The sequence below is a fragment of the Pollicipes pollicipes genome, unplaced genomic scaffold (genome assembly GCF_011947565.3).
Source record: "Pollicipes pollicipes isolate AB1234 unplaced genomic scaffold, Ppol_2.1 Scaffold_5724;HRSCAF=6776_pilon_pilon_pilon, whole genome shotgun sequence".
NCBI classification, from domain to species: domain Eukaryota; kingdom Metazoa; phylum Arthropoda; class Thecostraca; order Pollicipedomorpha; family Pollicipedidae; genus Pollicipes; species Pollicipes pollicipes.
Window position 1 is genome coordinate 13,906,788 of NW_023596746.1, and position 22,901 is coordinate 13,929,688.

The 22,901-nt window shown below is 47.5% G+C and overlaps 1 protein-coding gene across 1 annotated transcript in view; it reads left to right on the forward strand.

Moving 5' to 3' along the window:
• LOC119102696 (uncharacterized) overlaps positions 1-22,901 on the forward strand; it is a 33,615-nt gene that overhangs the window by 4,305 nt on the left and 6,409 nt on the right. The window contains exons 4-11 of the mRNA XM_037226154.1: positions 670-1,211; positions 3,315-3,457; positions 4,274-4,378; positions 9,963-10,049; positions 15,585-15,686; positions 16,562-16,672; positions 17,095-17,199; positions 21,987-22,140. Of these exons, the coding sequence (XP_037082049.1) occupies positions 1,141-1,211; positions 3,315-3,457; positions 4,274-4,378; positions 9,963-10,049; positions 15,585-15,686; positions 16,562-16,672; positions 17,095-17,199; positions 21,987-22,140 (878 nt within the window). The 5' untranslated portion in view covers positions 670-1,140. The remainder of the gene's footprint in view (positions 1-669; positions 1,212-3,314; positions 3,458-4,273; positions 4,379-9,962; positions 10,050-15,584; positions 15,687-16,561; positions 16,673-17,094; positions 17,200-21,986; positions 22,141-22,901) is intronic.

Consider the following 22,901-nt stretch of genomic DNA (forward strand, 5'->3'; position numbering starts at 1 on the left):
GTCAACATTCCAGGCTCTCATATAAGAAGCATAAGGATGGTAACTCGAGTAAAACCAGCATTTTTTTATGTTGAAGATTTAAGATTTGACTTGATTCGAACCTTTTGAATGGATGGAATCAAATGGATTTTTCATTGTATTAAATTTTAACAACAAAAGAGAATCGAATGAAATTTCTGGGAAAGCACAGCCCACGCTAAGCAGTCCTTGTTGTATGAGCCATGACCCCTATCATCCGATCGCGCAATTCCAGGCATCAGCAGAATGTGGTAGCGAAAGTTAAACGCGCCGCAATGCTCGGCACGGTCTGGGCTGCCCTGTGACGTCAACTGACCTTTAGCGCGACCGCTGCCACCGACCGCAGGCCATACCTGTGAAGGGCAAATAGCGAGCGTCTAAAGCGAGTTGAGTCCACTTCGCCACGGGTGTCAGGACCCGAAAGCAGGCGCTCTGACCAACTGAGCCACCGGGGCGGGAGTCCAATTATTTAAGCATTGCTCCTTTCAGCAGTATAAAAATAAAACTGAAATAGGCTGGTTGCTTCCATGGGCTGCTCATTAATATATTCTGTGCATTAGGCGGATGTCAACCATGTAGTGAATTCTGAATACTCTTGTTGCTTTCTGTGAGAGGTGATAACGATGCGTTTGATTTCATTCTGGCTCATAGGGGCGGATGCAGATGCGGAAACGCCACAGCTGCCGGACCTGGCTTCCGGCCTCTACCAATGTCGTTCTGCAACGAGCACGTGGATGGAGTAGAAGCCTACTCAGTGCTGGCTGTGATTACCTGGGGCAAAATAAAGAAGACTGGCGCCACGCGTATGTTACTTGAAACATGCACAGGCATTCTGCTATGTATGTTTTATGTCTATAGTAAAGGTGAAGACGATTAATAGATGTAATGAACACCAATGTCTTCTGGCAAAATGACGGTCATCATCCTAAGAGTTTCGATGGCACTGAAGTTGTTATGAATGTAAAGAGCCTTGGCATGTGCAATTGCGCACCGTCATGCTTTGAATGTTGAAATGGATAAACCTGTGCCGTTTTGTTCCATGCTCGCAATTCTTCAGCCGCAAAACACTGGCTTTGGGCCAACAGAAGACCAAAAAGCATCACCTGGAATAAGGAGCCCAACATGCCTTTCATCGAGGATTGCTGGCGCGCGTGTTTTGAAAAGGGCACCGCTACATGGATGTCCATCGGAGTGTAAGCAAACATGTAATGTGTGACTAGGCACAGCACAGGTTTCAAATGGCATGCAACGAAAGGTGTATCTAACGACGCTTTACAAACTTGTGCTTCTTTGTTCTCGAGGCTAGTTAATGGGCGCTCAATGCAATTTGTATGGAAAAATGAGGATAGATTGACTACTTCCAAGCGCTAGAACAGGTGCCGATCCCATAGCGGCATTGTTCCAATAACACGAAGTAATGAGCTGACAGGCAAATAACTCAGAAATTGATTCGACACGTCCAGATTCAGGACGATAAACACCGATGCGATTTTCGCCAGGGCTACGATATTTAAGCAGCCCGGATTATTCGTATTAGAACTTTTGCAACGCATTCAGGTGTTGTCAAGCACATCGTGAAAATGACGAATTCGATTGGCATTGTTTCATGACCCCACTTTCCTGGAGCTATAAATGTATATAGATATATATATATATATATATATATATATATATATATATATATATATATGCTTTATTTCCGTTTTCATTGTAATAAACTGAACATACTTCCGAGCAGTTGAAACATCCATCATTTCTTTACAGCATGCAATTTTTTAAAGCCTAACCTGTGGTTTACTGAGATGAGGAGCTAGACTGAAATAATGCACATCTTAGTGATGGCCCATTTAAACTTCCAAGTCCTTTCTGATTTGCACTGGAAGACTGACATCACAGCGTTTAAGCTGCACGGCGGTACCAAAGAAAATTCATGGGTTCAGGTGCTTTGCTCACTGCTGTTTTAGCAACATTACTGGCATATGGCACAACATGATCTGCATTAGATGGCAGGGGCACGCTATGTTATGCTTACTATGCATGCGTCTTAAGTGTAGCAGCTTTGGTTTTGAACCAATAAAAAGAAGTGCATCAGCTGCAACAAAATACAAATTAATAAGAATGACAGCAACTTGCATTTAACACAATATATGCCGGCCAAGCCCTCACCCTAGGCCAGCATTATAACTCAGCTGGTTTTTGTGGGTTTGATCCCCAACTGACCGAGGCGGTTCGGTCTGCGGGCGGACATTTTGGAAAGAAGATGCGTCTCTGGTCCACTCACACGACAGAGGATACACAGACGTGCGCTCACGCACGCACGCACAGATATGATATTTGGAGAGATTTGGCATGCGCACATGATGGCACTTTAACGCAGATCGCCCAAATTCGTTTAGGATAGTCGTGAAATGTGTCCAATGCATTTGCACCTGGTGTCTGCGGGCACTTCGGACTGCTAATCTCTACAGGTTACGTACCTGGCAGTCAATGAGCATTTGCGTGTCTGACTGATGTGTCTCGTAAGACGCATTGTAAATAAACACATGGTTAAATCCAGGAAAATCAGAAAAAGGTTTTCCTGGCGAATCGTTCGTCTATCGCACGTTTTAGTTGTCCTGGCAGGTTAAAATGTGAAAATGCGTAAGAAAGTGGACACAAGCTCAACTTTTTCGAAGAGTATCTCGCTCCGGAAGAAAAGGACATTAGTTCAACTGCGTTGCGAAAAGCGTTGCATGTTGGCGTAAGTAGCAGATCAAGCACATCTCATTGCTTGTGTTCCGCTGTTGGCGTAGCAGTTAATATTTCTTCGGCATGCCCTTGTGTGCTGCTGTTTTTGTCGTAGCAGTCCATATTCCTCTGACTTGTCTTTGTGTGCTGTGTTTGGCGTATCAGTTCATATTCCTTTGACTTGTCCTTGCGTGATGCTTTTGGCGTAGCAGGTCATGTTCCTTTGACTTGTCCTTGTGTGCTGTTTTCGGCGTGACGGTTCATGTTCCTTTGACTTGTCCTTGTGTGCTGTTTTTGATGTAGCAGTTCATGCTTCTTTGACTTGTCCTTGTGTGCTGTTTTCGGCGTAGCAGTCCATGTTCCTTTGACTTGTTCTTGTGTGCTGTTTTCGGCGTAGCAGTTGGTGTTTCTTTGACTTGTCCTTGTGTGCTGTTTTCGGCGTGGCAGTTCATGTTCCTTTGACTTGTCCTTGTGTGCTGTTTTCGGCGTAGCAGTTGATGTTCCTTTGACTTGTCCTTGTGTGCTGTTTTCGGCGTAGCAGTCCACGTTTCTTTGACTGGCCCTTGCAGGACGGGCTGCGAATGCGGGACAGCTGACAGCGCCGTAGTGGAAGATGGCTTGGACTGGAAGATCGCCTCACAACCCGAATCTGACCAGGGCTACCCAGCAGCCCGCGGGTTCGTGTTGATGAGCAAGAAGGAGGGCACACGAAGTAAGAGACACGTCAGGCGGCGAGTGGCCAGCGGTCGTGTTGGATCGCAGCGGAAAGCCGTAAAGTAAACCTTCAATGGGACAGAGATCATCGTACTTTGCATTATATAATATATTATAAAGATATAAGGTCACTCATGAGTTCAGAGGAGGCCGGCGGTTCACTTTTTTCACGCAGTACAAGATCACAGTCCTTATGCTAACAACTATTGACCGCTAACATATCAGGAGATGCCGGTTAGACGACCTTAACCACAAGTATTTTTTTGCGGGGAGGGGGTGGCAATGCTCCGTGTTTTAAGCTTGACATCAAATAATATTTCAACGACTGGAAATGTTCTTCTGGCGCCGGCATCAGCCTTCAGACATTGGTGTCATCGGTCGCATTTTATTCGCTTGCTCCTTCCGGCAAGATCCGTGGTGCGCCTGCTAATCAGGATGGCGCTAATATTTAAATCGTTGTTGGTGTGGTTTCTTCAAAGGTCATGTACAAAGTAAGCTAATTGGCGCTCTCGCCGTGTGCTTCATTGTATTTTGCTGCGCACAAAACATTTCACTGAACCGATATTGCTGTTCTGTGATGACGGCGTTGAGTTTTGGCATCAAACCATGTTAGTGAAAACTGAGATGAAGGGTATACAACGTTCAGTCAGATTTCTTTGAAAATTAATTGTCATCCCTTATAACTGAACTAATCGTAAAGCTGATGGACAGATCATCCGCGATGTGAAAAACAATGCACACACTGAATGGTTGCCGGCCGACTTAAGTTATGGCTTATACGAAACGCACCGCCTGTAGCGTGCTGTATTTACAGATTTCGTGCCCCACAAGTTCACCTGGATACAGACAGCATTAAATACTGGGAAGCGTGCGGAACTTGAAGACAAGCCGGTAACGAAGTGGGTCCCCGGTGCACTGGGTAAGATGCGCCACGCGTCTTCTCGTATAGGAAACTATGGTCGTCATTTTACGGTGTGGTTTGCTGTGTTATGGTGTATCAAATTACAACACACTATAAGGTGAAAATGTGCAATATCTTGGGTCTATTTTTGGTTACAGTGTGCAAAGGAGTGTGCCACGAGTTTTGGCACATTTATATCAAGATTTAGAGGTGTAACTAAGGAGGCTGCATTTCAGAAAAAGCGAACTTTCAGGAACTTAGCGTTTCCAGAACGGTTTTGTGAACAAATACGTCAGTTCAACATTGCATTCTGCAAATAACGCGAAATCATTTTGGAAAACAATAAACCGAACAATAGCAATTAAAAGCTGCGATTCACATTAACAGTCCTTGTCCTGATCTGTGCGAGGCTTGCACTGCTGGAGGCGAAGACCTGGCTGCTTTCGTCGGTCATGCTGCAGCAGTGAGCCAGCAGGCTCCCTGGAGCACATTCCAGAAGTGCTGCTCGATCTGGCATAATCAGTCTATGTCCTCGTCCGCTTTTCGCCGCTAAGGCGAAAAGCGGGGACGGTCGGGAACGGGGACGGTCATGTTCAATGCCCATTCCTCTATTTTTTTTTGGGAGGGGGATTTCGGCTGGGTCATTGCCGACGTTGATGCCACGCACGTTCGTCAGGCCCGTCTGGAAAACCGTTATGACTCACGGCTTGACGTTAGCGGTAGAAAAGCCGAATCGATGCACAGGCGCTCCGTGCCAAACTAGCGGTCTGAACTTGCGAGGTCTGCCCCCCAAGAGGTCGGCGAGTGCTGGAAGCCTAGACTTGCTAGAACCAATGCCAGAGCGCATCATCGCGGCTCGCGGTGGGGGATCACTCAGCTCATGCTCTCGAGGAAAGCGTCTGCGTGTGCACGCCGCTGGGCTTCTGGTACATCGACATGGAAGAGTGCCAGGGGCAAAATCCCACCCGTCATGTGCCACAGCTGCTGTACCAGCGCCGTAATGGCTGATTCTGCAATGCCTTCATAAACCCACGTGGAAGCGTGGAGATGACAGTAGTGTCAGGTCACTCCTGGAAGCATCAAAAGTCTTGTCAAAGCTTATCCGCAACATCGGGTAAATGTAGTCGACAATGTCAGGTAGCAATTCTGGCCTGTGGAGGGTGGCATGTTGAGTTTGGCCAGATAATTTTGGCGTATACAGGATTAATTCTAACCTGTGGAAGGTGTTTTGCCGACTGTGGAGGCTTCATTCTGGCATGCACAGAAACCCATTCGGGTTTGTGGAGGGCCCATTATTGACTTAGAGGGCCCGGTCTGGTCGATAGAGGAGCCATTATTTACTGTAGGGGGGGGGGGGCATTCTGGCCTATCCAGGACGAATTCTGGTCTGTACACGATCAGTTCTGACCAGCGGAGGGTCCGTTATTGACTGAGGAGGTACCTTCTGGCCTGTGGAGGGCCCATCCTAGCCTGTGGAGGGCCCTTTACCGACTGTGGGTTTCATTCTGGTCTGTAGAGGGTCCATGCTGGCCTGTAAAGAGGCTGTTCCGGTCCAGCGAGGACCCATTCTAACCCGTAGAGGTCCCGTTCTGACGTAACGTGGGTCCATTGTAACGTGTAGAGATCCCGTCATGGACTGCCTATGTCCTATTTTGACCTGAAGAGGTGCCCATCTTGACGCTATGGCATGGGTATTGGACCAGAGGGCCGGAAGGGACTATTGTCTCTCCGCTTTCCAGTGTGTGAATCAGTATTGTTAACTGCCCCCCCCCCCCCCACCACACGTTTCAGATTTAATTCGCATTTAGCTTGCTTTTTTACTTAGCATGCATGCCACTTTGCCTAGCCCACCAGCCATCTACCTCAATTGCTTAATGTGGCAGATGATAAGATCTTATCCTGTCATGTACGATGAATGAGATAACAAATAGCAAACCCGAGTTTGCTCTTATACCAAAGAGCCCGTTTCGTCTTTTTTAGAGCCTTGGTGAGGTGGACCTTCGCGTTTTCATTGGGAGTGAGGGTGAGAGTCCATGAACCTTACCCATTCTATTTCCCATACGCACTTCTTCCTCTTCTCGTAATTCTGTGGTTATGGTCATAATTTTGACTTGATATAAGAAAACAGGCCTTCGGTTTGTTTTTTCGGCTTTATTGGCTCGAAGTTCTTATGTTGAGTTATCGACCTTCAATTTAACAACCAGAATGCACTGGCTAAACGACCTAGTAGTGTCAAAAGTCGATTATATTGACGGTACTCAATCTTTCGAGTTGTGCTCATGCTCAAGAGGGCGTATGCTGTGGATGAACACAGAGAAGTAGATGGGCGTGATCATCTCAGTAATGTGTCTCCATTAACGCCTCAAAATCTCTTAGTAGTACTAAAAAAACGATTATATTGATGGCACTCAATCTTTCAATTTGTGCACGTGCTCAACAGGTCGTATGTTGTGGATGAGCGCAGAGAAGCAGATGGGCATGATCATCTTAATAATGTTTCTTCATTGACGCCTCACAACTTCTAAAAACATGATATAGCGATTTTTCATCCTGGTCTAGTTCAAAGTCCGACTATTTTCCGCAAAAATACAACCACCATTAGCACATGACATCTCCCTGTCTGAGTGGATGCTGTGCAAGCCCATGAATGGCGCGTTTCGAGACCATTCCAGGAGGCTGCGGGAGAGCAACGATTTTGAGTAGCTGGCCATGGGTCCTCCCGGAAGCACCGGCCGCTGAGGCCACAGAAGCTACTTCACTAAATGGTGTGGTGGCAATGCTCCACGACCGTCGAAACTTGGTTGTTCAATTGTTCTGCTTGTAATCGGTAATGCAGTAGAAACAGGGGTAGATCTAGAGAGGGGGGGGGGGGGGGGGAGAATCCCACCCATCCCCTTGGACCACCAATAATTTCTTGACGTCCCTTCGTGGCATGAAAATATAATCGTGGAGAGATACCAAAACTTTCATTTGGAGACCCATAGCGCTTAGTTCCAAGGGGCATCAAATTCAAGAGGCACCGCAAAGTGCCTCAATCGTTATTTTCGAAGCCACCGAATCCCACCGGTACCACGATCTCCATGCCGCTTCCACTTCATGAAATTCTCGATCGGCACGTTCAGTAAAAGAACGCTAAACCATCATGCCGGGCATCGGACCTTTCATTTTTGCTTGTCATCCAATTCCAAAGGGCACCACGAAGGGCCCCAAACCTTAATTCTCATGGACCATCAAATTCCAGGAGCGCAACAACGTTACGCTTCCCACTCCAAACTATATCTTGGATCGTTCTCCTGGGCGAGGGGCGTCAAAATCTTCATTCCAAGGGGCAACAATTTCCGGGGGCACCGCAATGTATATACTTCCGATTGGTGAAATCCGAGGTTGGCCCCAGACTGACATATCGGCGATGGGTCACCAACATGTCCATCTTGGAGCGCCACAGCCTTTACTTAATCCGAACGGGGCATTTAAAAGACCCTAATTTGCGATTTTGTGATAGCGCGATTTCGAGGTTGATTCTCTGAATGAAATTATCAGTTACGGCAACAAGAGTGATCGCGAGTACGCCATTGCGTCATGATTTCGTGATGCTTTTCATGTTTATCTGTTCCGTACATCAATCTTAAAAATTGCACAAGCGAAATCTACGCGGAAATACCATCTGAACGTATACGAATTTATGGTATAACGCGTTTCGAAGTACCAGTCTGCTACACATGGTCGTTTTTGCCGCCCGTTCACGCCCACCGAGTGTTGGCTACGGGACCGACGCCGTGAGGCCCATGGAGACTGCAATTCCGAGCGTTGGTTTCCTTCTCCGTACACAAGCTTAAAGCAAAACCGAGCGGCGTTGGTCGCTGCAAGTAATGCCAGGCGTCGAGTGGCGGGCGCAGGAGAATGGCCGGCTTGAATTATGCTTCCGATAGTCTTTCAAAATAAATTTGAAGCATTTGAATATTAGAATGAAGCATGTTTTAAAAATGGCCTTGAGGATGTCCTCTGGCCAAGTTAACAGCTACAGCAGCACGAAAAATAGCGATTCTACCCTTAATCTTCCAGTCCCAATATCAGATTCCAGCAACATTTCGCGGTGCTGTAAATGCTAATTTGTCCTTCCTGCCAATCACAAAAAACACACTGGTGATTTATATTCGGAACTACTTTCTAAACATACGAATTGATGTCCAAAAGCCTACAAAAGTACTCTCCCAGATGTGTCATCATTTTCGCACTGCCTGTTGGCCGCCACTTAGTGTCAGCCTTGAGACCGACGCTGTGCGGCCTATGGAGACTGCAACGTCGGGCGTCAGGGTTGCTGCTAACTTGGCGAGCGCGCATGCATCAAACCGTGTTACATAAATGTTTCTCAGTGATCGATTCTGGCTGAACGTTGAACAATGCGAGACAAACACGGGTTCGTAATGCCAGTACAAATTCTGGACCCCATCTTGATCTGTAATCTACATCGAGGGGGGGGGGGGGCACCGATGGCGGACAGGAGCAGGGCTCAGGTAAGGATTATCCGAAACAATGTCTCTCATTTTGTGATTCGTTTTTACAGCAGAAGCTCTGTTTCTTTGCCACCTCATTTTTGGCAGCGGGTATTTGAAGCTTCCGAATTTTTTTCCGCCAAGAATCCTGCGACAAATGTCATCTCTGAAAAAGCAGCTGGCGAAATCTAGGCACACGAAAATTCCGGTGTATTACGACTCGCTGACCAGCATGCAAAACTCTGACCAGCCTATGCCCAGGCGGTATTTTGACATCTACCTTGTGAAGACAGACGCCTCCCCAGTTACCCAGAATATCCACCTGCTCGTGGAATTTCGTCTCCCAGGAAAATAACGTTGAAATTGACGAATAATCTCAGGAAGCCGGGTAGCCTTATTTCCCAAATGACACTGATGAATCAAATCATTGTACACCAGTGGGAAACAGCTGTAGATGTACATTTAGCGTGGTGAGCGTGACAATGACCTATTTCCAGAACTTATGACGTAAATAAAGAGCGCACAATGTCCTTCAGCTGTGATCGCCCTCCTCCCCCTCTAGTCACCGGGCTTGCTTCCCCGCAAAAATTCTTAAGCACACCCTGAGCCTGGTATCTCAAATTTTTAGAGGCTTCCTACGCCTATGCACTGCGAGGCCATTCTGACGAGGGTCCATTAGTGACCTAAAGGACCTATTCCTACTTGTCAGGAACCCACTATCTAATATTGGAGAGCCTATTTTGGCACTTGAGGGGTTGCACCTCCCTCAACTCGAACATAGCTCCCGGGCCACTGTTCCCTGCAACCCACAATCATACCCTTTTTAAGGGGTTGCGGCCCCCTCAACTCGAACTTAGCTCCCACGCCACTGCTCTCTGCAACTCACAGTCATACCCTTTTCTAAGATTTCACCCTGAAGTCACCGTAGCCAAAGCGTTAATGTTCTGAGCCTATTTTCAGCAGAAGAAAAGTGACATTGAAACGCGAATAGTTATTACTGCCCATGCTCTGCTCATTGTTCATGCTCATTACTGCCCATGCTCTGACGTCATCGCTTGACGTACGGCATCCGTGCAGCTTCCTTCATTTGAATGTCTTACTCTTTGTAGGATCCAAGATGGAGGAAAAGGTCGAGAAACTCCATGGAGATGTCAAGTTTGAAGAGCTGAAGAACATCACCAATCTAGGTTCTCAAGGTAAGATACCTGGGGGTCGTGCGAGTTGGAGAAATGTGAACCACTCGCGATGGGATAAGTGCCACCGCTAGCAAAGTTCGAATTTCTCTTAAAAATGGAGAATGTCGTCCGCGATAAGATGCCTCCAAACGCCCAGTGTGCTTATTGGTCGCCGTTCTCCCGTGGGCTAGTAGGAACGTTTTAACACGCGCCCGGGTGGTCGGTTGGCTACCCTTCGCACGGGTGGGGTTAATGCGACCCCTTGAGATCTCAGAAACTAAGAGAGCTACAGACACTAAGCTACAGGGTGTGTTATCCTGGTTATAAACTCACTTGGGTTAACGTTTAAGGCTCCTAGCTTATGACCTCCGGGTCAAATAAAGCCAAACAAGATCAAATTCCAGGTTGGCCTCCAAAGTGTCCTAAAACCTAGACACCTGTTCTAAGCAAAACGGGATGTGCAGATTTAAGATCAGTGACCTTGTTTGACCCTTTGAAGATCATATTAACGAGGCTCATACAAGAAAGCCTTCAATTTTGCATTTGAACAAGTGATAAATATTACGCTTGGCAGTATGTTCCTAAAAAGTGGTTGACCTATATCATTTCAAGTCAGTGACCCATTCTGATCTCTAAGAAGTTCATGAAAGATGTAGAGTGCAGTTCTTGTTATCCATCAATCCGAAATGAGTAACAAAAACTACCTCATACAGCAAGCCCTAGAGCAATAGAACAGGTTGGTTTTGACCTTGGTCTGACCCTTATACTGATCCCAGGTCAGTGGAGTCTGCTCATTCAATTGTTGTGTTGCCTAAGAAAGCATCTGAAAGATGTATCGTTTCGTCTAATACTCAGCTGTTTCATCAGATTGAGCGACTACCTAGAAACTGACTATGCTGAGTCCATGGCTGGACTTTGGCTCACTGTAGGTCAGCGACCTTACAAGGTGTCTGAATTTTTTATACCAAACGATCCACTGCCCAATCATTTACAGTATGCAAATTTGACACAGCTACGCCGTGTCGTTAGGAAACCATTATGGAAAAACCTTCGAGGGGTGGTCCATTTGACCACCACCCGAACGCGTATTGAGAATGTTTTTTGTGCTCTATGCCGGGAAATTTTATAGTTGGTTGTGTGGACGCACGCACACACGCACGCATGCACGTACGTACGCACGCAAGCATACGCGCACGCACGCACGCACGCACGCACGCACGCACGCACGCACGCACGCACGCACGCACGCACGCACGCACGCACGCACGCACGCACGCACGCACGCACGCACGCACACACACACACACACACACACACACACACACACAGCCCTGGTTACATATCGTGTTAAAAGCGTGGCCAGATTGACATGAAGTGTTGTTAAAGTAGGCATGCACACTGAGTGTAAGGGCGTCTTAAATGGGACGGCGTACCGATAGAATGCTAAGTTCTAACTTACCAAGTTGTTCTTTGGATGCCTTAGAAAATCATTAGCTTTTAAATAACAGCCTAACCCACCAACGACTTCCACGATCGAAGAAACGCAAACGCAAGATACAGGGTTTGAAAATGCTGCGTCTGTGTGTGTTCCATACCTCTGGGTCTACGGTACCCAGTATTCCACGAACGTAACCTTACGGAAAAAAAGTGGTGGGGGACAAGACTCTTCCGAGCTGCTAGCTGTGGGGTCAGGTGGCATTGGGAGGCAGAGGACGTGACCGAATGGAGCCAGACGCTACCGAAGGGGACCAGAAGGAACATTATGGAACGTGATGGGTCCGGACGAGACCGGATGGAACCGGATGGTACTGGATGAAACTGGTCGAAGCCTGACGGGGCCAGATAGAACCTGGCGCGAAGATGTGATCGGACGGCAAGGAGCTTAATCGATAGCAACAGGACTAGACAGTACAGAAATGGACGGGTCCGACCAATACCAGGCGGGCTCGGTCTGGTCACATCCGGTCTCGTATGGTCCCACATACCCCCATCTGGCCTTATTTGGTTCCATTCAGTCCCACTCAGTACTGTCTGGTCCCACCAGGCCCCGATATTCGGTTCCGTCCAGTCTGATCTTGTCTTTTCTCGTCTTGTTCAGTCCGTCCAATGTCATCCGGTTCCATCCTGTCTCGTCCCACCTTTTCAGGCCTTGTGCTGTTCCCGTGCCCGTCCGGTCCTCTCCTCCAATCTCGCCCAGTCCCGTCTGGGCTCATGAGAGAGAGAGAGAGAGAGAGAGCGAGAGAGAGAGAGAGAGAGAGAGAGAGAGAGAGAGAGAGAGAGAGAGAGAGAGAGAGCGAGAGAGAGAGAGAGAGAGAGAGAGAGAGAGAGAGAGAGAGAGAGAGAGAGAGAGAGAGAGAGAGAGAGAGGAGAGAGAGAGAGAGAGAGAAGAGAGAGAGAGAGAGAGAGAGAGAGAGAGAGAGAGAGAGAGGGAGGAGAGATCATCACGCTCTATCCGCTGCCATCACGTCCCATCTGATCTCCTTCCGTCCCGTCCGATTTCCACCGATCACGTCCGGCGGCACTCGGCCGTTTGGCTCAATTCGGAAGTGCTGACAGCTTGGCATTTTGTTTTGTTTTGTTTTGTGACATCACGATGCAATCAGCTGAAAGCATTTCTAACCTCCTCGCTTAATCAACCGCCACTTGCAGGGCAGATTTATGCGTCGGCTGATGTGAACTCGCTGGCGATGGGTGTAAGGTAAAACGCTATTTGTTCGTAGCATTTGTTACATAAAGCTGAATGAAGTAGGTAGGAGTATTCGAAATTGTCTCGTACGTTTACTGATACCAATAGCGCATAGCACAAGGTTGTTGATTCACACCGTTATAGGGAGTGGAAAGCATACGTCGGTGATACTCGTGTGGTATTACTGCAGCAAACCAAGTCTCAGACTGGGTGACTTTGTTATTGGCAAAACTGGGGTCAAGTTCGGTTCAGGACACATACCAAAAGGTACAACTCGTCCTGTTATTACCCTTTGAAGCCGCCATTTTTTAAGTTTGTATTTATACTTTGAAGAACTTATATTACCATGACGTGAAAACACTACCTTTGCTGTACAAGGCCCTCGTCGGACCGCACGTGGGATATGGTAATCTTATACGGGGACTGTTTAACCGTACGGACCAAAAGCTTGTTGAGCGGGTACAACGGCACACGACTAAAATGGTGGCAATTACCAGGGATAAACTATATATATATATATATATATATATATATATATATATATATATATATATATGTGTGTGTGTGTGTATATACAACGAAAACATTTTGAGCTACTTTCTGTGCATTACCGAAGAGGTGGTGAAGATATAATGGCCATGTACCAGCTCCTTCATTCGGGATAGACTTGAATCCTGACGACTTCGTGCCTTCACCCGCACTGGGGGCTACTCGAGGGCACCGCTGGAAATTCTTTAAGCCGCAGGCTTCGTCCAGTGTCCACAGATATGTTTACAGCGTATGCGCCATCAACGACCGGAACAGTTTTCCCCGGACGGTAGTTTTGTATGCGTATCAGACTAGGATAAAATACGGCAGCAACGGCACACATTTCATGACTAGGAAACATAGAGTCCCCTGTTAAAACGGCATTTTTCGGGTCCACGGCTCTCTAAATCTTGAGCGTATAAATGCATAAAAAGTACAAACATGTGAAGCCTCCGCCTCTGTTTTTTTTCAAATCCCAGATCAAAAGTGTATGCCGTTGCAGTCCTTTAAGGGAAACTATAGACCCATGCATACGCTGCGATATCTAAGGATGGGATGGAATCCCGTTGCCGCCAACACTTCTCAACTAAGTTGAGATATAATAATGGAACACTCACTTTCAAGCACCTGGCCCAGTGCCTGGTTTGCCTCTGGCCGCGCTGAGGACAGCCGGCTCTGGATGCGTCAGGCACAATAGAGCTAGGAACCCTATACAGGCTGTAGCCCGGTCGTCCGCATCACACCTGCCTAGTAAATTTTTAGAGGCTATGTATAGACGATATAATTATATAATAACTCTCTCTAACAACTCTCTCTCACGTTTGCTTAGCACAGCGACTGCATCTTAAGGATTTATATGACTAGATATGGCTATGTATGCCTATATATATATATATATATATATATATATATATATATAAATACATATATATATATATATATCATATTTTATCTCATATGTACATATATATTATTGACAAACAACAATTTTCTCAACTCCAGCATGGATGAACCTTAGAACAGGCTGACCAGCCACCTACCATGCAGCACTCAGGAGCCGGTAGCCTTAGCCAGGCTGTTCGCAGCAGAATCAGCGCGCAGGAGCTGCCATAATGTGATCCATTATGCTGCAGAATGCTTACATGAAGCCGTAATGTGTTAACTGACGCATAATATATAGGGGCGCAGACCAAGATAACTTAACTTAACCAGGTGCATGTGAATTACTGTACAACAATACGACACGACAGCCCCTAGCCGCACACTACCCCGCCCAACTTCAAGCGCTTCACGACTGATAAGATTACGCGATTACAATTACGCGGTTCGCACAGCTACACCAAAAAATGCCGCTAGCTCACCACTGTCAACTTTTGGTACCCAATAACAAATTTCATCTTAACCTCGATGCTGGTATATTTATAGTATATTTTGGTGCCTCCTTGACGAAACTTTGGAATAATCGGTGTTGTACTGCCCTGGTTCCGTCTAAGTCCCTTCGCTTCTTCACGTTCAGGTTGAATCATCACTTCTCTGCAAAATGTACCATATTTCAATCCAAGACCAAGCTCGGTTATTAACCACATATGAGCTAGGCGCGAACGGGATCCGAAAGCTTGTCTCTTTCTAAATACTGAAAAGTGCAAGGTAAGGTAAGATATGGTGTTTTCTGCAGTGCTACCAAATCAAGTGGCTGAAATCCCGTGAGAAATAAAGTGTTCTGGTATATATCGCCTCGATTCTGGATATATTGAGTCAAGTTCTAATGGATGAATATTGCCAACGTAAGTGGATCACTATCAACGCGCACCCGAGTGGCGGGTCAGTTTGACGCCCCCGATGTTTCTTTCCAGAATAACTTGTAAACGGTACAGCGTAGCCGCGTTGAAAATTGCGTAACTATAAAAACTAAACAGCCGGTCTTTTGGCAACATAATTTAGATGCACCTTTTAAGGTCGCTGTCCCATCACATGTCAAAGTTAGGTCACGGCTGTCAGCGAAGGCGATTCCGAGGGAATCGTTTAATCTGATGCGACAGCGTAGTGTTAGGCGAGACATACATCTTTGAGATGGGTGCTTAGGCAATTAGACAATTGAATAAATGATCACGATATTTCATTGAACTTGGGTCCGGTATGAAGGTCAGTGGGGGTCTTTGATCTAACACTACCAAGATAAACTTTTTGCTTTGAGGAACATGCCGCAAAGCGTAATCTTTGGCGGAGTCGCTGTGTTGGCCAAAGTAACACGTTTGTGAAACACAAAACGGAAAACTCGAAACAATGAGCTCTTGTGCTCTAAGACCCAAAACGCCACCGACACGTTTTTTTTCTTTCCACAGATAGAAGAGAAGTGGAAACTAAACGAACAAGAACCCTCTCCGGCAAACATACTGAAGACACGCATAATGAAGACGGCTTTCTGAAACGTGCAACATTACGGGGTGAGAATTCACCTTTTGCTAACTTAGTGTTTTTCTTCTCATTTGATTAAGCTGTCCCTGTTATCTAAAGCATTCGAAAACAGTTATATTCTAACTTGGACGGTCTTTCCCCTAGCGTTTCCATAATCTGAGACATATAACCGTCCCATAAAGGAGGGGGCGTGTTCTTGGCTCCCCCTCCCTGGTACCCGTGCCCATGCCGGAAAAAATAGGAGTTGAGTCATATTTTGTGCGTACTGTTCACGATGCTAATTTCATTTAAATTATATGGTCGTTCACTGCATTTGTGATAACCAACGTTCCATGAAATATTGACGGTGGAAAACTGGCCACGAAGTTTTGTGTTGGTGCGCGCTTTAGGTAGTGTTATCGGTGGCCTTTTTGTTGGTGCATTGCTGACGGGGTTTTATGAGGCCTTCAGCTGCTGACACTGTATGTCATCGCCCGCCCCTCACCCTTGGAAAAAGGGTGGACACCGCGGAGAATCGACCCTGTGCCTCTGGCTTCTAAGACACTTTTGATACACCAAAAAAGAGCAATATCATAAGTCACGTGATATATATATATATATATATATACAAAGAGGCCAACAACAGGACAGCACAAATAGCGTGCACCTCCGGCAGCCATCGGCGGCGGTGGCGGCGCGTAGTCGGCCACACCGAGTGACGCCCCAATGGCGCCGTTCCGTGTCAGCTCTTTTGCCCATTCTAAGATGCGTCGTGGCACTTATGGTTATGGTGCCTTTTATAGTCATAGTCTCAAGTCTCGGCTTCTCGGTGCGGTAATGGATTGCACATTAACAGTTGATGTTGCATGAACGTATGTGCAACTAGAAATGTATGTGTACTGACATAAGCTTTTACGCCTTACAGTCAAAGGGAAAGGATACATAACAACCAGTGTCCTTTTTCGGCTGTATGAGATGTCACCGTCAGCGCGAAAGGCAAGCGAAAACATAACTACAATTTGCAGCCTTAAAACAGGTATGCACAATCGTGGTTTGCAAACTCCTTATTGTATGCGACTTTTACGTCGTACATGCGAATACCTAGACATTTGGTTTCTGGGCACATACATGCACACTTGCAGTTTTGCGCACATACAAACATGTATCCCTCCATATATGCTCAACGTGAGTGCCTTCGCGCAGTTTTCTACGGATCTGTTGGACTATTAGAATGGTTTCCCACGCTGATTGCATGAAATGAAAGAAATCGAAGCGATCTAGGGAAGGTAAGAATCTGTCCAAATTTAGGAAGCTACCAGAAAGTTTTTCAATACCTGCAAACATGCTTCGGATACTAGCAAGCCGTTTGCATCAAAGTGGGCTAACAACAGAGCACATTAGTTTGATGCAGGACTCCTCGAAAGTGTCCCAAAATGTAACATGGCGTTGATGTCTCAGCGAAAGAGCATGACATGCTTTTCCGTGACTGCAATGCGAGCACGGCCCGGAGGAACGACGACTGGCGCCAAACCAACGAGACCAGCGCAGGTCACATTTTCTACAGTGAGTGCTTGTTATTTTGCCGTCAAATGTAGTTGTTTGCTCTTGTTAACTAAAAGCAATCAAGAAGACTCCTCTGGGGGTGTCATGGCCGAGTGGTTAGCGCCTTTGACTCCCACGTGGAGGACCGGGTTCCAATTCCGTTTGCGCCATGTTCCCGGAGCGCTGATATGGCCATTGGTGCTCCATAGAAGGGGAGTGGCTACCTAAATCATTGTCTCTTGTTACAGTAGATACATTTTTAATGGCACGTTCTGGACTTATCACCTTATTGATGATACAACTATGATCCACATTCACACGCGTGCAAAAGCTTCACCCGCATGGTTCGGACGCTCACCACTCCACAAAGCGACGGATTACTTTCCAACCACCTACCGGCTTAAAGGAAATGTCCTCACTTTAGAACATGTCTTAAAAAACATATTCTGATGAAACCTTAGCATCAGTTATATTAAAACTATTCAACATTTATGTATGCAGTTTTGAACTGAAATGGCCACCTTGAAAACCTTTCGGTGCTGGTCACGATCCTGCCCTTCTTGAGACTTAAGCCTCCCTAGTTTCTAAGCTACACGCTCGCGAAAATGAGGAAAGATATTTCGGGGAGAGTATTTCAGTCACCTTGGCATTCAAGACGTCATAATAACGTCATTCAAATCCTGTCATTCCATAAACCATGCGGTGAACGAGGCCAAAAAGCAATTGCCGAAGTGTTTATATCTGGCGTTCGTGAGCGCGGTTTCCAGATATAACGACAGTCAACTGGCTCCCAATCAATATTGGGCGCGGTGCGATGAAGAAATCAAACCATGCTGTATTGAGGAGCATATTTACTAAACAGAGGATTTTGCTGTCCAGAGCAGTCTTTTCCGCTTAAGAATTATACCAATAGTTATAAGTGAGCTTGCTTTTATGACATCTGATGCGTGCCTCATTATCTTCAAATGTGAAACATTCGCTTTGATACGCATGTTTTACATTTAAGAGACAAGCGTCAGGATCATGAAATAAGTTGACTTATATATATATATATATATATATATATATATATATATATATGTATATATATATATATATATATATATATATATATATTAATGTGCCTTTAACTAGAAAAGACCGCGCGAGACAATACAATTTTTTCATGAAGTCACTATGCCCCTCAATAGGTGACCATTTCATTGTGTTATAGAACGTTTGCACCTTGTTGAGGTGCTGCCAAATCAGCCCACGAAATTGTCACCCTTGCACTCACTTCAAACTCGCCGAAAGATCGCAGTACGGTGCCGGAAGTGTTTGCTGAGCCAACTATCGTTACTGGCTCGTGTTTTGGCTCCTTCTAGTGGTGTTCTTGCGTATCCACCCGCGAGTTTTGGAAGCTTCCTTGCATTTGCACACTCCGTTATGGCGCTACTTGTAAGTTATTCCATTACAAGTTCCATTCCCGTAATAACTGGAAAAATGTCCGACTTCTCACATTGCATAGCGTGATCGTGTTTCAAGGTTATAGTTCGCGCGGCTAGCTCCTTATTGATCGAGAACAATAGCGCAAGCAAGGGAAAACAGGGAGCAGGCCCCTCCCCCTCCTTAAGTTCTGAGGGGCCCGAAAGGCCCTCGGAACCAACGACTAAGGGTCAGAATGTCATGCCGAAGGCCGCATTCAAGAGCCCCGGCCCGTAGGGCTGGGCACTCCGATGCCAGCCAAAGAGCCCTGTATGTTGATTAGAGGCCCCATGAGGCCATAAGGGCCTGTATGTCGGTTAGACACCACCAGTGATGCGAAGTCGCCTCCGTGGTAGCATGGGCCTGAGGGCTCATTTCCCAGGCAGGAACAAAACCGGAGAAAACGGTTTTCATTGGTCGGGGCCCCAGCGACTGTCAGGGCCTTATAGCCACTAACGGGGCGCTGTGTTGACAAGGGGTCCGAGTCGGCCAGAAGTAGTGCCTGAGAAGGCCCGAACAGCCTAGAGGGCCCGCCGGGTCCGACGATCAAGGGCTCGATTGGAGGATCCAAGGGCACGAGGGGCTAGTCGGACTCTTACGTAGGGGCCCAGCTTGCGGGAACGGGCGCTCAAATGACATTCAGAGGGTCCTTTGCGCCGATCGGGGACCCCTGAGTTGGTATGGCCATATATGTCGGCCAGGCATCACCAGTATCGCGTAGTCGACCCCGTGTCGGTATGGGCCCGAGGGCCCCCCATCCAAGAAGCGAAAAAGGCCGGCCAGTGATCTACTCTGGTTGAGGACCTTGTATCTGTCAGGGGCCCACAGCACCTAACATAGAGTCCTGCGCTCGCAAGGACCCCGCCCGACCTAGGAAAGTGTTCGATGAGCCCCGAAGAGGGCCCGGAGCGGCTCACCGGAACCGACGATCAAAGACCCAGTTGGATGTATGAGACCCCGGATGACCCGCTGTAGGTCTCGTAAAGAATCGTGGCCCGTAGGGTCGTGACCTGAAATTTCAGTCAGAGGTCCTCTTGCATCGCTTGACAAGTTGGGACAAGACAAGACAAGACACCATGACACCCTGAGACAAGTTGGGCGTCTAAGTCGGTCAGAGACCACGAACACGGAACAACCGGCTTCATGTCCGTCTAAGCCTTGATACCCATCTCTCAAGCAGGAAAGAGGCTGGGGCCCGCGATTTGCAATGTATGGGGTCCCTGATACAGTGAGAGACTGTTGTGTCGGCCAGGGGCCACAGTGCCTAACAGGGGTCCCTTGGCGACAAGTGGCCGGGAGTCGGAGAGGTGTTTGACGGGGTCCGGAGAGGGGCCGAAGGGTCTCTCGAGACCAATGATCAAGGGTCCGATTGGAAGGCTAAATGGTCCGAATGGCAGACTGCGGGTCACATTCAGGACCCCCGCCGCGGTGCCATGATCTCAGATGTCAGTAAGAGGACCTCTTGCACCGATATGGACCCCTGAGACAGAGCGTTCCTTTATGCCGGCCAGAGATCACCAACAACGAATTGTTGGCTTCATGTTGGTCTGAGCTGTGGGGCCCGTTTCCCAGGCAGGGACAAGGCCGGGCCCGCTGTTTACATTGGTCGGGCCCCTGTATTGTTCAGGGGCCCACAGTACCTAACAGCTTATGACGTCAACAAGGGTCCATGAATCGGTCGGGGTAAGATTTGCTCAACAGGGACGGGGACGGGAGCCCGAATGACAGAGGGCCTCTCGCATTGGTCAGGGCCTGTTGACAATGAAAGGAAACACGAAAACTGGTGTTGGGTGCCCACATTACAGCAATGAAAGAGCCCTACGCCATTCAGGGCCCCCCGTGCCGAGCGGTGGGCCCTCCAACCCAATTTCCAGCACGGGCCTGTTAAGCCGAAGTGGAGTCTATGCGCCGATTATTTGACCACCTGCGGTGACCAGAGACGTTGCTGCGCCAACGCGGGCTCCTGCGTCGATCTGGGGTCAACTGCGCGGGTCAGAAGGCCTCCCGCGTCTGGGAGAAGAGTAATGTGACATAATGTATCCCTCTAAGGGCCTCTGGGTCGGCCAGGGGATCCTGCCCGTTGTCCCCAGAATGATGGCCGAAAGACACACTGCGGCGGAATGGAATGACCGTTGCGTCCTTGACCGGGAACGGTAATGTGCTTTGCAGTGTGCTACTCAATGGGATCCCTTTCCAGGAAATAAGGGGTCTCATTAGCGTTGAATGCAGTGGGCCGAAATGAGTTCGAAAACGCACAAGGCTCTCGCATGTTTGCTTGAGAATGTTCAGTCATTTGCAAAATCGACCAGCGAAATAAATTACACGACAAGGTTTGAGTCTGAGCGTCGGGCGCCGATGGTGTGGTGGTTAACGCGCCTATGTTAACCACCGCGCGTCTGGGAAACAAGAGGTGCGGGGTTCATTTCCCGCGGTGCCCGTCCTCCCTGCCAGGGTGAGAAGCGGGCGAGGCCATATATATATATATATATATATATATATATATATATATATATATATGTATGATATCAGATAAGCACATGCCATCATGAACACATGGGTCATATCCGGAAAATTTTCTGGGGGCCCTTTTACTACCAGGGACCTTTTGCCAACCCCGTGGCCCTCTTGCTAAAGCGCCGCCCGCGCGCCTGAGTAAGAGTTTGAACGATACGTGACCAGTGGCGAGACAGGATATGAATGACGTCGCTATGACGTCATGCATGCCCGAATGGCCTTGTAAGAGTCTGCATATCTCGGCGGGCGTGTAGCTCAGAAACTATACGGTTCTAGGCTTTAAGAAGAACAGAGCTCTGAACCGCACTGAATGATATTTAACATGGCTATTTCAGTTGAAAACCACATACGGATGCCGGACAGTCCCTTCAAGCTTGGTTTTGAAGCGCCGGCAGTGCGATTACTTTGTATTCTTACGTTCATCATCAGCTATACCAAATTTTCCATCTTCAGTTGCTGTCACCGCGTGGTCGTAAAAAGGCTGATTGATGGAATAGCGAACCCTAATTCTTCCCGCCATGGTTGACTGTGAGAACCGGTGACGTCATGACTCATAGCGCGTGGTCAGCTTCGCTGAAGCACTTCTCAGCTTCCCCACGAATTAGGTGGCTTTGATGCCAATATACCAATACACATGCCGACAGCATTGAGCAATTTCAACGAGCGAGAATGTTCGTGTGCGACTAATTAAGTTGCATTTAGTGTCAGTTCTGTCTTAAACAGGGAGTTTTTTGGCCATAAAATCGCACCTTACTGGACTGCACATGGAGATGAGGGTTTGGATACTCAGTCAGCACCTATGTCTGTTTTAATTCGTATTTACTTTTCAGTACGGCCATCACTATTTGGAGAATGTTTCACCGGCACAGCCAACGAAACCGGTTGGGTAGACTCAGGGACCAAGGCAGATACGCTTAACGAATGCATCTGTGCCTGCCGGCGTTCAAAGCTGGCCAAAAACGTAACTGCCTTCATTCTGCAAAGGTGAGCAGTCAGCCTGCCGTGAAAGTATTACTTGTGTTATTTTGGGGCAAAAACTAAACCGGAGTCGTGGGTTTTGATATTGCAAGGCAACAATAAGGTCAGCTGACCCGTCAGGTCATCTGGCGGACCATCAACTGACTCGTCCCCGGGCGGGCCGAGATAGGCAGCGTTAATCTAGGCGCGTGCGCGTGCGCGTGCGCATCGCTGTTGTGCCGTTTATAGACCAGCCGAGCCAATATCCAGCCGGTGAGAAAAGAGCGCTCTCTTACCTTGTACTAGTTGGAACAAGTGTCAAATTGTTCGCCCGGAATGCGGGTTTAGAACTAAAGAAAGCATGAAGCCATATGGATACCGAAGACTGAAGTTTTGCTTTGAGGGTGTGTGTTAACCCCAGATGCGGAAATATTGTCAGTTTTGAACTTAGAGGACTTTCGCTCCCGACACTGTTATGGTTTACTCCGACTATCGTAATCATGAGCACGCTGAAAAGGTGCTTAAGCCATTTCCTTTGACGCATCCGTTTGGCGGTTTTCAGTGTCTTATAGCTTTTCATGATGTATCAGATACTGGGACGAGACAAATACCACAGGGCCACTTCAATTCGAAAACATCTAGATTTCGAGACGATCCATGGTCGTTACCTTCCTTCTACTGATGCCATTACCTCACGCTCTTCCCATCACAGGCCAACGTTTTTGTCAAGACGCTCGTTCTAATATCCTGAAAAATATGGTAACCTACGGCAGCCAACGCGACTGCGT